This window comes from Balaenoptera ricei, chromosome 10 (genome assembly GCF_028023285.1).
Source record: "Balaenoptera ricei isolate mBalRic1 chromosome 10, mBalRic1.hap2, whole genome shotgun sequence".
Classification (NCBI taxonomy): Eukaryota; Metazoa; Chordata; class Mammalia; order Artiodactyla; family Balaenopteridae; genus Balaenoptera; species Balaenoptera ricei.
In genome coordinates this window covers 5,708,228-5,722,935 of record NC_082648.1, presented here as the reverse complement: position 1 = coordinate 5,722,935, position 14,708 = coordinate 5,708,228, and the positions used below count along the sequence as shown (strand labels likewise).

The 14,708-nt window shown below is 48.3% G+C and overlaps 1 protein-coding gene across 4 annotated transcripts in view; it reads left to right on the top strand.

The window, feature by feature from the left end:
- The window catches only part of VWF (von Willebrand factor), a 161,112-nt gene that overhangs the window by 145,920 nt on the left and 484 nt on the right, over positions 1 to 14,708 (top strand). For all 4 annotated transcript variants that reach the window (XM_059935150.1, XM_059935147.1, XM_059935148.1 and 1 more), the window contains 7 exons: positions 1,109 to 1,289; positions 2,227 to 2,267; positions 2,775 to 2,891; positions 6,784 to 6,882; positions 7,565 to 7,693; positions 8,222 to 8,261; positions 14,277 to 14,374. In XM_059935150.1, coding sequence (XP_059791133.1) covers positions 1,109 to 1,289; positions 2,227 to 2,267; positions 2,775 to 2,891; positions 6,784 to 6,882; positions 7,565 to 7,693; positions 8,222 to 8,261; positions 14,277 to 14,374 — 705 coding nt within the window. The remainder of the gene's footprint in view (positions 1 to 1,108; positions 1,290 to 2,226; positions 2,268 to 2,774; positions 2,892 to 6,783; positions 6,883 to 7,564; positions 7,694 to 8,221; positions 8,262 to 14,276; positions 14,375 to 14,708) is intronic.

The window sequence follows — 14,708 nt, the reverse complement described above, 5'->3', positions numbered from 1 at the left end:
TTGCCCCCCACCCCATCCTGGAATCAGGCTGGCCTTGCACCCCCTCCCCAGGGCCAGAGGCTGCTCCATCCCAGCTGGGGCTGCCAGCTGGTCCCTGTGAGGCTCAGCATCGTCCTCCCGCCCCTGCTCTCTCATCTGCCTCCAGGGCTCCCTCAGCCCTGACCCCCATCAGTGTTCACAAAAGAGTTTCCCTTCCCAATTCAAGTCTCCATCTTACCTACAAGACCTGCGGGTCGGCAGTGGCTCTGGGGGGACCAGCAGGGGTGGGTAGGGACAGGCCCTCTTGATGCGCCCAAAGCTCGGCGGGTAAGTGATCGGAGTGGGGTGTGGCCAGCAGCGGGAAGGTTTGGTCAGGGTGAGTCAGAAGGGCGGTCAGGAGAGAGGCTGCAGTGTGTGGCACTTTCTGCTTCTCTTCTGGAAAGAGAAGAAAGGGAACAGGGGCCAAGAGACGTCGCTGGGCCTGGAGTGGGCCGGCCGGGTGCCCCCGCTTGTGTGTCTGGGAGCTGGCTCACACAGACCGTGCTCACGGTCACGCGTTGTCCAGGCAGAACCTCCGCAGGGACTGTCTGAACCATGTTCTGGACACTCAGTGCTCCTTGACCGTGGTGCCCTTGGGGACAGGCCACCCGTGTGCAGTCTGGAAGCTCAGGGCAGATTGCAGGGCCCGAGGGTCAGACGCCAGCATCCCTGGCTCTCACCGGCTCCCTGTACCAGAGGGAAGCAGCACGAGGCTGGGTGCTGGGCTGAGTTTCCCTCCGCATCCCCCCTCCGCTGTCTCCGCATGCAGCCGTTCCTGGGCACTCAGCTCCCAGCCGAGCCAAGGGTGGAGGGAGCATCCTCAGGTGTCCGCAGGTGCTTCCTCCGGTGGCTCAAGACTCTGTCTTGGGAGCACACGGGGCACTGAGCTAGGATCTTGGTCAGGGTGACTCTGACCCAGACTCACTGAAGGACCCGGATGCGCTGTCCCTCCCTCTGTGGGCCTCACCCTGTGGGCAGGGCTTAGCCGTTGAGCCGGGCTCACCTCCAGGACCCACACCAGCTCCTGAGGGGGCCGCCCACTGCTGGCGGGACCTGGGCCCCCTGATCAACTCGGGTGCTCCGACCACAGGTTGGCTCTCACTGGGCCTCTCCCGAGAACCCCTGCCTCATCTACGAGTGTGTCCGAGTCCAGGAGGAGGTCTTCGTGCAACAGAGGAATGTCTCCTGCCCCCAAATGAGCGTCCCCACCTGCCCCTCGGGCTTCCAGCTGAGCTGTCAGACCTCGGGCTGTTGCCCCACCTGTCACTGCGGTAAGATGTGCCACCAGCCCCGCCTTCAAGCCTATCTTTCCTCTAAGGCCCCTGAATCCTTGCCTTTTGAGCAGCTCAGGGAAATGGGGAGGATCAAATCTTTCCATCCGTTTTCCTAGCGCTTTTGGGAGAAAGCAAATAAGATGAGGGAAATGGGACTATTTCCTGAAGGTCGTCACTGTGTCAGTGCTGGTTTTGTACCTTGTCTCATGTCATCCTTATGACAATCCCATGAGGTGGGTACCGTTTATACCCCCCTTTGCTCTTGTGAGTTAGTGAGTGGTAGAACTGGGATTGGACCCAGGCTTCTCTAATTCTAGAGACTCCTTCTCAATCATTCGGCTGGAAAAGGTATTCCAACTGCCCATCCCCTAACCCCACCAACCAACCAACCAACCAAATAAACAAACAAACCAATCAACCAACCAACCAGTCAACCAACTAACCAACAAACCACACAATCAACCAACCAACCACATAATCAACCAACCAACCAACCAACCAACCAACCAGCCAAACAACCAACAGAAGCAGCAACAGCAAACAACTCTCGCCACCACCTGTCCTGAATTCTTTGTGTGATTTTATCTTGGGACTCAAAGTTCCCAGAGTAGAATTTCTTTCTTTGACAAGCCCAAACATTCTCCCACTCACCTCTTGGGTGTGAATCACTTAAACAAGTGCCCTCCCCTCGAGGACTCCAGGAACCTCTCCCTGTGGGCTGGATGGTGGGGAGCAGGCAGCTGCCCTTTCTCAGCGGGCCTGGGGTCACTGTGGCCACATGGGCTCTGGCAGGAGGACCCACAGAGCCTGGCGTTGGGTGGGGAGAAGGACCGGCAGGTGGAGTAGGGAGGCCCAGCCTGGGAGGAGCAGCCGGGTCGTGGGTCTTCACCAGCTGTGCTCTGCAAACTCGTGCCCTGTGCCTGTCTCTCCCCAGAGCCTGTGCAGGCCTGTGTGCTCAACGGCACCATCATTGGGGTGAGCTGCTGCCTTCTCCTCCAGGGCGCCTGGGGGGCAGGGATGGGGTGCTGTGGGAAGGGTGTCATTCTAAAGTGCAAGTGAAAGGAACCAGGGAGGCCTGCCCCACCCACACTTTCCTTTCCTCCAGAGCTTCCCAGGCATCCTGGAGTGGAACCCCTACCTCTCCAGGGCCTGGGCCCCGCCTTCTAGCGCTCACATCCCGGCCCCAGGCACTCGAGCATTTCTTCTGTGCACGCTTTGATCTGCCCCTCTCCCTCTGCCCCAGCTCCCTCTCTGCTGGGAAAGCCTTCACTCTTAACCATGCCATCCTTGAGGTGGGGGAGGTGGGAGGGAAGGGAGGGAGCAGACCTCTCAGGACAGGAGGAGAATCAGGGTGATGGATCCTGGCAGCTTTGGACAGCTGGGCCCCCATGCCTAAGGCAGACGGCTCACGGGACTGAGGGCAGTGGAGGGCTGGGGGGGTCGGGGTGCCAGGAGGCCTGACCCTGGTCCCTTTGGTTCCAGCCCGGGAGGAGTCTGATGGTTGACCTGTGTACCACCTGCCTCTGCACCGTCCAGGCGGGGGTCATCTCCGGATTCAAGCTGGAGTGCAGGCAGACCACCTGCGAGGACTGCCCGCTGGTGAGAGAGGCTCATGGGGGCCTGGGGCTGGACTGGGTACTTGTGGGACCCAAGCAATGGGACCTCACCGGGCTCTTTAAATAAAAGCTTTCGTGATTTTCTGATTATGGACATATTTGACAACGGTAAGGAAGAGAATAAAAGTCGCCTACCCAAATTGCATTTCTCAGATATAATTTAGTTTTGGAAATTTAAACATTTTTCTTCCTGTATTTGCAAGGCTTATGATACCATATTTACAGATCTGTATTCCTTTTAAGCAACATACTACTGTTCTTTGAAAACATTAAAAATTAGTCAACAAATATTTATCAGTTACTAGTTAGCCGACAATTATTTATCAGACACTTGCTATGTGCAGAGTTCTATGCAACATTCTTTGAAGGGGCTCTGCCTCAACACGTACTTTGATTATTGGACATTGCGTTGTCGTAGTTCGCCCTGCCGGGTCACGATGACTGTGTTTGCTCAGAACACCTCCCGAGCGTGGGCTCTGGGACGTGGAATCATCATTTCTAGTTGGGTAGAGGAAAGCATGCACTGCACCCTTCTGATCCTGACTCTCAGCCCCACCTCACAGCGCTGGACCCAACGCTCAGGACGCCTTGGTTTCCTCCGCAGACTGCCTTCTGCATTTGGGGCTCCTGCCGTCTTAGAAGATATGGTTGGTCAGACGAGTTTCTTGTGAGCTAGATGCACAGGATATAGTCGTTGCTCTTTCAGATGGCGGGGCAGCGGGCGGGTTCTGGGCGGGGTCGGGGAGGAATCCTTCATCCGAGGAGCGGCACAGCGGCCAGAGGGGAGGGGCGATGTGGGGGTTAAGGACAAGGGTAGGACAAGCTGCTGGTGCGGTCAGCGCTCTTGAGGACGGGGAGTGTTCTGCACCTGTGCCCTTCATGGCACTTGGCACCGTGTGATGCTCCAAGTAGGGGCTTAACAACATATTTACAAGGGGAGTGAAGGGGTCCGTAGGAGACACAGCTACTTCTGTTAGAACGGCTCAAGGAGAACATTCCTGCCTCGATTAGAAAGAAGCCAGCGAAGTATGCCTTTTTGCTTTTTTTAATTTAAAATCCCAGTTGTTTTAGGGTTTCGGATGCAGGTGTGTGTGTGTGTGTGTGTGTGTGTGTGTGTGTGTGTGATAACTCCCCTAGATACATCTGGGCTTGAATATGGGATGGAATGATGCTGTCTGGAGCCTTCGGCATCCCTTTACCTGGATGTCCATGGAACTACAGTGGATGCAGGAAGAGGTCCACACTAAGCTGTCCTGAAGGAGAGTGTTCCGGGGAGGTGGGGGCGAGCCCACTGACTCTCTACCTGCGCCCTCTGGTGGTCAGAGGGTGGCACGGCCACTTCCTCTGCGTCCATAGAAATCCAGCTTTAGAATCCAGTCTAGACATAGGTTTCTAAATATTTTAAAATTCACGGCCCCTTTTTGTCTGTGTACTCCTCCTCCTCGCCTCCAAAATTCCGCTGTCTCCCCAGGGATCTCCTCCCTCTTGAGATCCCTGAGATTAGCCCTGCTGTGTGTCTCTCAGCCTTTGCTGAGCTCTGCCTCAGATGCCCCCATTCTAGCTCAGATTACCCGGTCTTGTCACGTTCCTCTGCCATGAAGGGCCTCCGTGTGGCCTCCTGCAGGTGGGGAGCTGTGGTGGGTCAAGTTTAGGTCGGTCTGTGTCTGCTTGAACTGCCGATGTCAGATGGAACCGTTAGCATCGTCGGAGACGTGGGTCCTCTGTCTCCTTCGGGGAGACGATCCTTATACCTAAAAGGAGCCCAGAAGCCGGTTCGTGCTGCTGGGTGGTAGAGACAAAGGAAGGCTTGAGGAAGAGAGGTGACACTGACCAGGAACATTGAGAAGGCCTCCCAGAGGAGCATGACCATGGGCTGACCTTGAGCAATGACCCCCCCGCCCCCAGGAGGGGGCACAGGGACAGACTGGCATTTAAGCAAGAGTTAGAAAAGGGCAGCGGGGAGATAAGACTGGGGTCCTTGAGCAGCCGATGCAGTTTATGAAAAGGGCTGGGAGACACCTGTGAGGAGAGCTTGGGGGGCATCCCTGGACGGGGGGAGCAGGGCTGGTTGGCTGCTCAGACCTGAGCGAGTGAGCCTGTGGCTGGCCGGGCACCTGGCTGCTCCGGATTGGACGCTCCGGCAAAAGCCTGGTCAGCACTACCCTCCGTGCCCGTCTGGCAGCTGTGCGGTGCGTACCCCGGCAGCAGTGGCTGGGAGCCCAGTAGGGCTCAGACAAGCCCGTCACCAGTGCAGCTGCGTTCTTGCCTTGCGGGGTCTGTTCTCTCTGTTTAGTCCTTCCAGTGGTTTCTGCCGTGTTCCCTCTCCCCCCGTCCCTCTTTCCCCAGTCCCACTGCACCTCTGAAATCATTGCCCCTCCTCTCACCTTCCACCCCCTCCTCCATCTCCTCCCGTCCCTTCTTCTCCCACAGCGCCTACCATCTTTCCCTCTTCTTGGCTTCACCGTGCCCTCTGCCCCTCTGGGGTGTGGATTGTGCGTCCACCGCCCCATCCCTTCACTTCGCAGACCCCTCCTCCATTTGTCCCCCACCCCTCACTTCTCCTGTAAAGATTTTGGGCACGTTCTTCTCCTTGCGCCTGCTGAGTGTAGGGCATTTCCTAGTCTCTTCTTCTAACACTCACTAAAAAATGGCCCAATCCACGCTCCCATGAAATCGCGCCTGATTTAAGCCTCATTTTATTTCCTCTTTCTGACTGTAACGACTCACATACATTCATGCTGTTTTTCCCACCTCTTTCTTCCTCTCCCATCCACCTCGGTCCACACCTGCCAGGAACTGTGCGTTTTTGAAAACACAGTTAAACCTCACCAGTGAAACACTACCTGATGGCCTCAAATGTCAGCAGTGTCCTTCTGAGTGTGTGTGTGGCCTGGGTTTTCTCTGTGGCTTCCCTGATGAGTTCAGTGGACGCTCATAGACTCCTAACCCCCCCTGCTGGTTACGAGCTGTCAGTCGGAGTGCAGTAAGCAAGGGAGCAACGTGAGAGGACCAGGTCTTCTGTCCGGGGCTCCAAATTGACCTGCTAGAGATTCATAGCAGAAAAACCTCAGGACTCCAAGGAATGAATCGCTAAGTGGTCATTACTAAATGTAGCAAAATGAAAAAAACAATGACACCGTAGCTGGTTTTCACATAACTAAATGTATTCTTTTAAACACCCCTACTTTCACCCCATATAAGGAACCTGCTTGTCCCTGTTCTGGGAGCGAGCAAGCATGGGCACCTGTTACTTGTTCTCACTGCCCCTTGCTGCAGCAGGGACCCTAATAAAGCCTTGCCTGAAACAAACAAACAAACAAACAAAACCAAAAAAAAAACTTTACTAGATTTAGTTCTTTTTTTTTTTTTTTTTTCGGGCATGGTGGGGAGAGTTAAAAGGGCTTTAATTTTAATGCAGTGATGAGACAGCTGATGGTCACTTTTTGGTTTTGTTAGTATGGCTTAAATTACTTTGCAAGATAAAAAGTTGGTTACCCTATGTCATCTCCCAGATTGGGGGTGCGTTTTTGTGAAACAGTGAAATCCTTCTTCCGGGAAGCTGCTGTATTGGCAGGAATAGAGGTAGGAAGACAGTTATGACTGTGACAGAGTCCAGCGGTGGATGATGGTTGCTTGGATCAGGTGATGACAGAGGACCCTGGAATGACAAGCTGTGGATGAGTTCACGATGCATTTTTTGGCAAGATCTGGTGATGAGTGGGGCAGGGGGGATGAAAAAAGGGGAGAAGACAAGGATGACCCCCAGATTTCTAGTTGGAGCAACTGCTTAATGAAACCATTTACCATTTGGCCTACTTACGATCGGGATCTTCGGGGGAGGTTTAAACTAAGGCTGCTTTTTCTCCTGGTTACAGGGTTACAAGGAAGAGAAGATGCAGGGCCAGTGCTGCGGGAGATGCCTGCCTGTGGCTTGCACCATTCAGCTACGAGGGGGACAGATCATGATGCTGAAGGTGGGGGCAACTTGGACTCAGGAGTCTCCCTACGATCACCCTCTGGTTTCCTATTTGGGGATATTTTCTTCAAGGAAGAGGGACTAAGTTTGGGTCAATATTGACTTCCTTTTGTACCTATTTCTGATTTTATAAGGGAAAGATGGATAACCTTTAGGAGGTACAGAATTTTCTCTTTGATTTGGTTATTTTGTCACTCTCTGTGACAAAAGTTGGTGCAGGGCCCCATGATTGGGAGTGAGTTGATCTTTACGATTTTCTCCAGCCTTGATTGTCTGCGAGACTGGCCAGGCAATCAGGGTGACACAGACTCGGATCTGTGAAAGCCAGAGTGGGCTGGTGGGGCTGGCAGGGGGCACCTGGCTCACCTCTCGTTCAGCAATCGATTGGCCGGTTTCCCTTTGCTGTGTCTTAATTCTTTAAGCTGTTGAGTGGTCAGTAGAGTTTAGGGATGCCCTACATTTATGCAGCCCTATTCCCAGTTAATAAGTTGTAAAACTGGACTCCACCTCCGTTCTGGGTTCTGGGTGTGGAGACTTTGCACACACTGCCTCAGTCTTGTTCCAAGGTCCCCTACATTGTCTCAACAACTCCAACGAGTCAAGGTCATGGCTTGAAGTGGCTTTGTACCCCAAACACCGTCTTCGGATTTGCTCTGCCCACCTCCCCTCTTTCCTTTCAGCGCGACGAGACTCTCCAGGATGGCTGTGACAGTCACTTCTGCAGGGTCAACAAGAGAGGCGAGTTCATCTGGGAGAGGAGGGTCACAGGCTGCCCGCCCTTCGATGGACACAAATGTTTGGCCGAGGGGGTGAGTAGCTGGAGCTCAGGCCCTGCTTTCCTCTTGACTGTCTCCATCTTTGACTCTAAGAAGAGGGTTCTTCTGAACAGCGGTCCAGCTCTGCTGTTGGACACGTGATTCCCAGTGTCCAAGGAGAACCCTGACCTAGTTTAAAAATCAACGAAATTACAAAATCAAAGCCCGATGGAGGGACAAAACTCTCTCAACTATACCATGCTTTAAGAAAATACCTTCCCTTAAGGGAGACTGGATCTGTGATCCTTGAATGGGAAGGTGAGAGATCAAACTGATTTCCAGCCTCCCCTGGGAATGATGATCCTGGTGACTCAACTGGAAGAGAATTAAGAATAATCAGAATCATTGCAGCCTGGCCAGGTGGGGTGGTCAGTCTGCTCACATTTGTGATGGGAAAGCCCATTCATATCTGGGGACTTAAGCTCAGGACTCTGAGTCCAGAGGCAGGACTTGGCCTGGAGTGACTGAAAGTGTCCACTATGTACTATTTGTGCCTAATCTGGGACTTTGCTGTTTTCTTAGGGGAAAATCATGAAAATTCCAGGCACATGCTGTGACACATGTAAGTACCTTACCAATAGCTTGTCCCTTGAAATCCATCAGACCAAGTCCAGGGACTGTTCTTTTTTTTTTTTTTTTTAATTATTAGCACCTTTATTTATTTATTTGGCTGTGTTGGGTCTTCGTTTCTGTGCGAGGGCTTTCTCTAGTTGTGGCAAGCGGGGGCCACTCTTCATTGCGGTGCGTGGGCCTCTCACTATCGCGGCCTCTCTTGTTGCGGAGCACGGGCTCCAGACGCGCAGGCCCAGTAGTTGTGGCGCACGGGCCTAGTTGCTCCGCGGTATGTGGGATCTTCCCAGACCAGGGCTCGAACCTGTGTCCCCTGCATTAGCAGGCAGATTCTCAACAACTGCGCCACCAGGGAAGCCCAGGGACTGTTCTTTGGAATGAACTTTCTTCTAGAAAGATATTGCAGTCACTGTGTTCAATTCTGCAGGGAACTTCCACCCCACCCTGCATGTCCTTGGACTGCCCCCTGCTCAAGCCCCCTTTCAAGATGCCTGTAAAGCAGACTCTACCTCCTTCCTTCCAAATTCCTGACAATCACTAGCCTCTGACCTGCCTTTCCCCTTGCAGAGTCTTGGGTTGGTCATAGTCCTAGCATGAGAGAATGTCTTCTCTCTGCCACCAGAGCTCCTGAAGACAGGCACCTTGATTCATGATCTCGACAGAGCAGACACTCAGTATGCCTCTAATCTTTGGATGTCGTGCAGCTCTCCCAGAGAGAAAGGGAAGCCAGCAGCTGCCTGTGGGGCTGCAGAGAACACAGCCTTCTCGAGGATTTATGAGGCTGGTCTCAGTTTTATTAACCTCGTCTTCTTCACTCTCAGCTCCTCTTGACCTTGCAGTTGTGTTGTACTGGTTGGTCCCAATAGTTACGGCAGCAGCTTTGGAGACGGAGCTCAAGTCTGCCCATCAGACAGCATCTCACCACACGTTCTTGTGTTCTTGTTTCCATGAGCGCAAGTACCTTTCAGAATCCCAATGTTAGTGCTGTATTCTCTGAATGTAGAATTACTTGCCTGGACTAATATTCTTTGTCTTTTAGTTTAGTTAGTTTCTGGGTTCACGGGCCCATGTTCCCACGTTTATTTTTGTGTAGAGAAAGGAAGAGTAAAAACATGAATGTCTTCAGCGTTCGGTCATTCATTCTTTTCTTGATGGCTCACCCTGACAGTCTCTGTAGTTGCTGTAACCAAATTGCAGATTGCGGAAACACACTCTGAAAGCATCTTTCTCTATGGTTCTTGTCTGCATGGTTGAAGAACATGGTCAGGAAACCATCAGAGGAGATGCATTCTCTCTAGGCGTGCTGCACATGGAATTGGGCCGAGGCTGTTATCTTCAAAACTAGCAGCGAGGCAAAAAGGGGCCTGTGTTGGTCTGTGCTTTCAAGAGGTGGGGACCTTCCATAAGGAAAAGAAGCCAGGCTCAGGGATTTAAATCTACAGCAAAAGAGTATAGTGTGTTGGCCTCAATATGTTTTCCTTATTCACCCTCTTAATGTGGTTGGCAGGCTTTCACTTTAAAATGACATTATTTGGGAGTTGGGAGCCCAACTCTTAGGTAGTTAAAGTTGATTTAGATTTGGAGCCATCCAGGAATGGAAAACTCCCAGTGTTTGGATGGGCAATAATGAGCTGGCATTAAATCTTAGAATTATCAGTGGGCCTAGTAGAGGTTCAGATCTGAATCCTTTTAACCCCTGTATATAAGGAGACCCATGCTAGCGATCTGGAGATAGCTATACCCAAAAGGAAGATTCCATAAGGGCTCCTAGGATCAGCTCCCACAGAGACAATGACATTTGCAGGGATGGATACATATTAATTGCATTTATTAGCTACCTCATTGCCCGTTAGCGTCTGGATATTGTTATAAGCGCAGGAGGATTGCTCTGATCATTATGGGTTTTATTTTATTTTTAACATCTTTATCGGAATATAGTTGCTTTACAATGTTGTGTTAGTTGCTGCTGTATAACAAAGTGAATCAGCTATATGTATACATATATCCCCATATCCCCTCCCTCTTTGGTCTCCCGCCCACCCTCCCTATACCACCCCTCTAGGTGGTCACAAAGCACCGAGCTGATCTCCCTGTGCTATGCGGCTGCTTCCCACTAGCTATCTCTTTTACATTTGGTAGTGTATATATGTCCATGCCACTCTCTCACTTCGTCCCAGCTTACCCTTCCCCCTCCCCGTGTCCTCAAGTCCATTCTCTACGTCTGCATCTTTATTCCTGTCCTGCCCGTATGTTCATCAGAACCTTTTTTCTTTTTTTAGATTCTATGTATATATGTGTTAGCATACAGTATTTGTTTTTCTATTTCTGACTTACTTCACTCTGTATGACAGTCTCTAGGTCCATCCACCTCACTACAAATAACTCAATTTCATTTCTTTTTATGGCTGAGTAATATTCCATTGTATATATGTGCCACATCTTCTTTATCCATTCATCTGTCAATGGACACTTAGGTTGCTTCCATGTCCTGGCTATTGTAAATAGTGCTGCAATGAACATTGTGGTACATGACTCTTTTTGAATTATGGTTTTCTCAGGGTATAGGCCCAGTAGTGGGATTGCTGGGTCATATGGTAGTTCTATTTTTAGTTTTTTAAGGAACCTCCATAGTGGCTGTATCAATTTACATTCCCACCAATAGTGCAAGAGGGTTCCCTTTTCTCCACACCCTCTCCAGCATTTGTTGTTTGTAGATTTTCTGATGATGCCCATTCTAACAAGTGTGAGGTGGTACCTCATTGTAGTTTTGATTTGCATTTCTCTAATAATTAGTGATGTTGAGCAGCTTTTCATGTGCTTCTTGACCATCTGTATATCTTCTTTGGTGAAATGTCTATTTTGGCCTTCTGCCCATTTTTGGATTGGGTTGTTTTTTTTTTTTGATATTGAGCTGCATGAGCTGCTTGTAAATTTTGGAGATTAATCCTTTGTCAGTTGCTTCGTTTGCAAATATTTTCTCCCATTCTGAGGGTTGTCTTTTTGTCAGGTTTATGGTTTCCTTTGTTGTGCAAAAGCTTTTACGTTTCATTAAGTCCCATTTGTTTATTTTTGCTTTTATTTCCATTTCTCTAGGAGGTGGATCAAAAAGGACCTTGCTGTGATTTATGTCATAGAGTGTTCTGCCTATGCTTTCCTCTAAGAGTTTTATAGTGTCTGGCCTTACATTTAGGTGTTTAATCCATTTTGAGTTTATTTTTGTGTATGGTGTTAGGAAGTGTTCTAATTTCATTCTTTTACATGTAGCTGTCCAGTTTTCCCAGCACCACTTATTGAAGAGGCTGTCTTTTCTCCATTGTATATTCTTTCCTCCTTTATCAAAGATGAGGTGACCATGTGTGCGTGGGTTTATCTCTGGGCTTTCTATCCTGTTGCATTGATCTATATTTCTGTTTTTGTGCCAGTACCATACTGTCTTGATTACTGTAGCTTTGTAGTATATTCTGAAGTCTGGGAGCCTGATTCCTCCAGCTCCGTTTTTCTTTCTCAAGATTGCTTTGGCTATTCAGGCTCTTTTGTGTTTCCATACAAATTGTGAAATTTTTTGTTCTAGTTCTGTGAAAAAGGCCATTGGTAGTTTGATAGGGATTGCATTGAATCTGTAGATTTCTTTGGGTAGTATAGTCATTTTCACAATGTTGATTCTTCCAATCCAAGAACATGGTATATCTCTCCATCTGTTTGTATCGTCTTTAATTTCTTTCATCAGTGTCTTACAGATTTCTGCATACAGGTCTTTTGTCTCCTTAGGTAGGTTTATTCCTAGGTATTTTATTCTTTTTGTTGCAATGGTAAATTGGAGTGTTACCTTAATTTCTCTTTCAGATTTTTCATCATTAGTGTATAGGAATGCAAACCCTAGTGTGTAGGGTTTGTCATACATGGCCTTTATTATGTTGAGGTAGGTTTATTATGGCCTTTATTATGTTGAGGTAGGTTCCCTCTTTGCCTACTTCTGGAGAGTTTTTATCATAATTGGGTGTTGAATTTTGTCGAAAGCTTTTTCTGCATCTATTGAGATTATCATATGGTATCATATCATATCATATCATATTTTTATCCTTCGATTTGTTAATATGGTGCATCACATTGATTGATTTGAGTATATTGAAGAATCCTTGCATTCCTGGGATAAACCCCACTTGATCATGGTGTATGATCCTTTTAATATGCTGTTGGATTCTGTTTGTTAGTATTTTGTTGAGGATTTTTGCATTTATGTTCATCAGTGATATTGGCCTGTAGTTTCCTTTTTTTGTGATATCTTTGTCTGGTTTTGGTATCAGGGTGATGGTGGCCTTGTAGAATGAGTTTGGGAGTGTTCCTCCCTCTGCTATATTTTGGAAGAGTTTGAGAAGGATAGGTGTTAGCTCTTCTCTAAATGTTTGATAGAATTCGCCTGTGAAGCCATCTGGTCCTGGGCTTTTGTTTGCTGGAAGATTTTTAATCACAGTTTCAATTTCAGTGCTTATGATTGGTCTGTTTATATTTTCTGTTTCTTCCTGGTTCAGTCTCGGAAGGTTGTGCTTTTCTAAGAATTTGTCCATTTCTTCCAGGGTGTCCATTTTATTGGCGTATAGTTGCTTGTAGTAATCTCTTATGATCCTTTGTATTTCTGCAGTGTCAGTTGTTGCTTCTCCTTTTTCATTTCCAATTCTGTTGATTTGATCCTTTTTCATTTCCAATTCTGTTGATTTGAGTCTTCTCCCTTTTTTTCTTGATGAGTCTAGCTAATAATTTATCAATTTTGTTTATCTTCTCAAAGAACCAGCTTTTAGTTTTATTGATCTTTGCTATTGTTTCCTTCATTTCTTTTTCATTTATTTCTGATCTGATTTTTTGTGTTTTAATTTTTGGCTGCGTTGGGTCTTTGCTGCTGCGCGTGGGCTTTCTCTAGTTGTGATGAGCGGGGGCTACTCTTCACTGCAGTGTGCACGCTTCTCATTGCAGTGGCTTCTCTTGTTATGGAGCATGGGCTCTAGGTGCACGGGCTTCAGTAGTTGTGGCACATGGACTTAGTTGCTTCGCGGCATGTGGGATCTTCCCAGACCAGGGCTTGAACCTGTGTCCTCTGCATTGGCAGGCGGATTCTTAACCACTGTGCCCTCAGGGAAGCCCTCTGATCTGATGTTTATGATCTTTCCTTCTGCTAACTTTGGGGTTTTTTTTTGTTCTTCTGTCTCTAGTTGCTTTATGTGTACGGTTAGGTTGTTTATTTGAGATGTTTCTTGTTTCTTGAGGTAGGATTGTATTGCTATAAACTTCCCTCTTAGAACTGCTTTTGCTGCATCCCATAGGTTTTGGGTCATCGTGTTTTCATCGTCATTTGTTTCTAGGTATTTTTTGATTTCCTCTTTGATTTCTTCAGTGATCTCTTGGTTATTTAGTAACGTATTATTTAGCCTCCATGTGTTTGTATTTTTTACAGTTTTTTTTCCTGTAATTGATATCTAGTCTCATAGCGTTGTGGTCGGAAAAGATACTTGATAAGATTTCAATTTTCTTAAATTTACCAAGGCTTGATTTGTGACTCAAGATATGATGTATCATGGAGAATGTTCCATGAGCACTTGAGAAGAAAATGTATTCTGTTGTTTTTGGATGGAATGTCCTATAAATATCAATTAAGTCCATCTTGTTTAATGTGTCATTTGAAGCTTGTGTTTCCTTATTTATTCATTATGGCTTTTAGAGTCTACAGTTACATAAAAGTAAGTCCCATCCATTGACATCACCAAACCACAGTGAATCTAGGCTGCTCCTGCAATTAAAATTGTGCCATTAAGTGAGTTAAACCCAGTGATAACTATATCTCTGAATATGAAGGGCCAGGAGAAGCTGAGGGGAACCAGGACCACTGACTTGCCCTCCCCATGGCTGGCTTTGGTGATGCAGTTACGGTGAAATTGACCTATTTCCAGTAAATGAGGGAACTGGGCTGGAGAGTGTTGTATGGAAGAACAGGTTGCATCTCTCACCTGTCCTGTAGGTGAGGAGCCCGAGTGCAAGGACATCACTGCCAAGCTGCAGTACGTCAAAGTGGGAGACTGTCTGTCTGAAGAGCAAGTGGACATTCACTACTGCCAGGTAAGGGGTCCTCGGTTGGGAGGGGCAAGTTCTTTGTTTGGACACATCTCTTTAGTTACAGAGTCGAAGGATCTGGGAAATTCACAGGGGGGGAGAAGTGAAAGGAACTGGGAGCTTTTAAAATTTTTTTAAAAAGCCAGTGTTTTATTGAAGTAAATGGGAACTTTTGACCCTAGAAGAAAAAAACTGAGCAGTGATTCAACACACCCTTTGAAGAGAATGGAGAGTTACTTAATGGAAGATGGGAGCTATGCTTCCTGAAGATCAATCACACAGGCATAGAAATTGCAGCTAGAGGGCTTGGGTGTGACAGTTTCATTTGGACAGGCCTTTC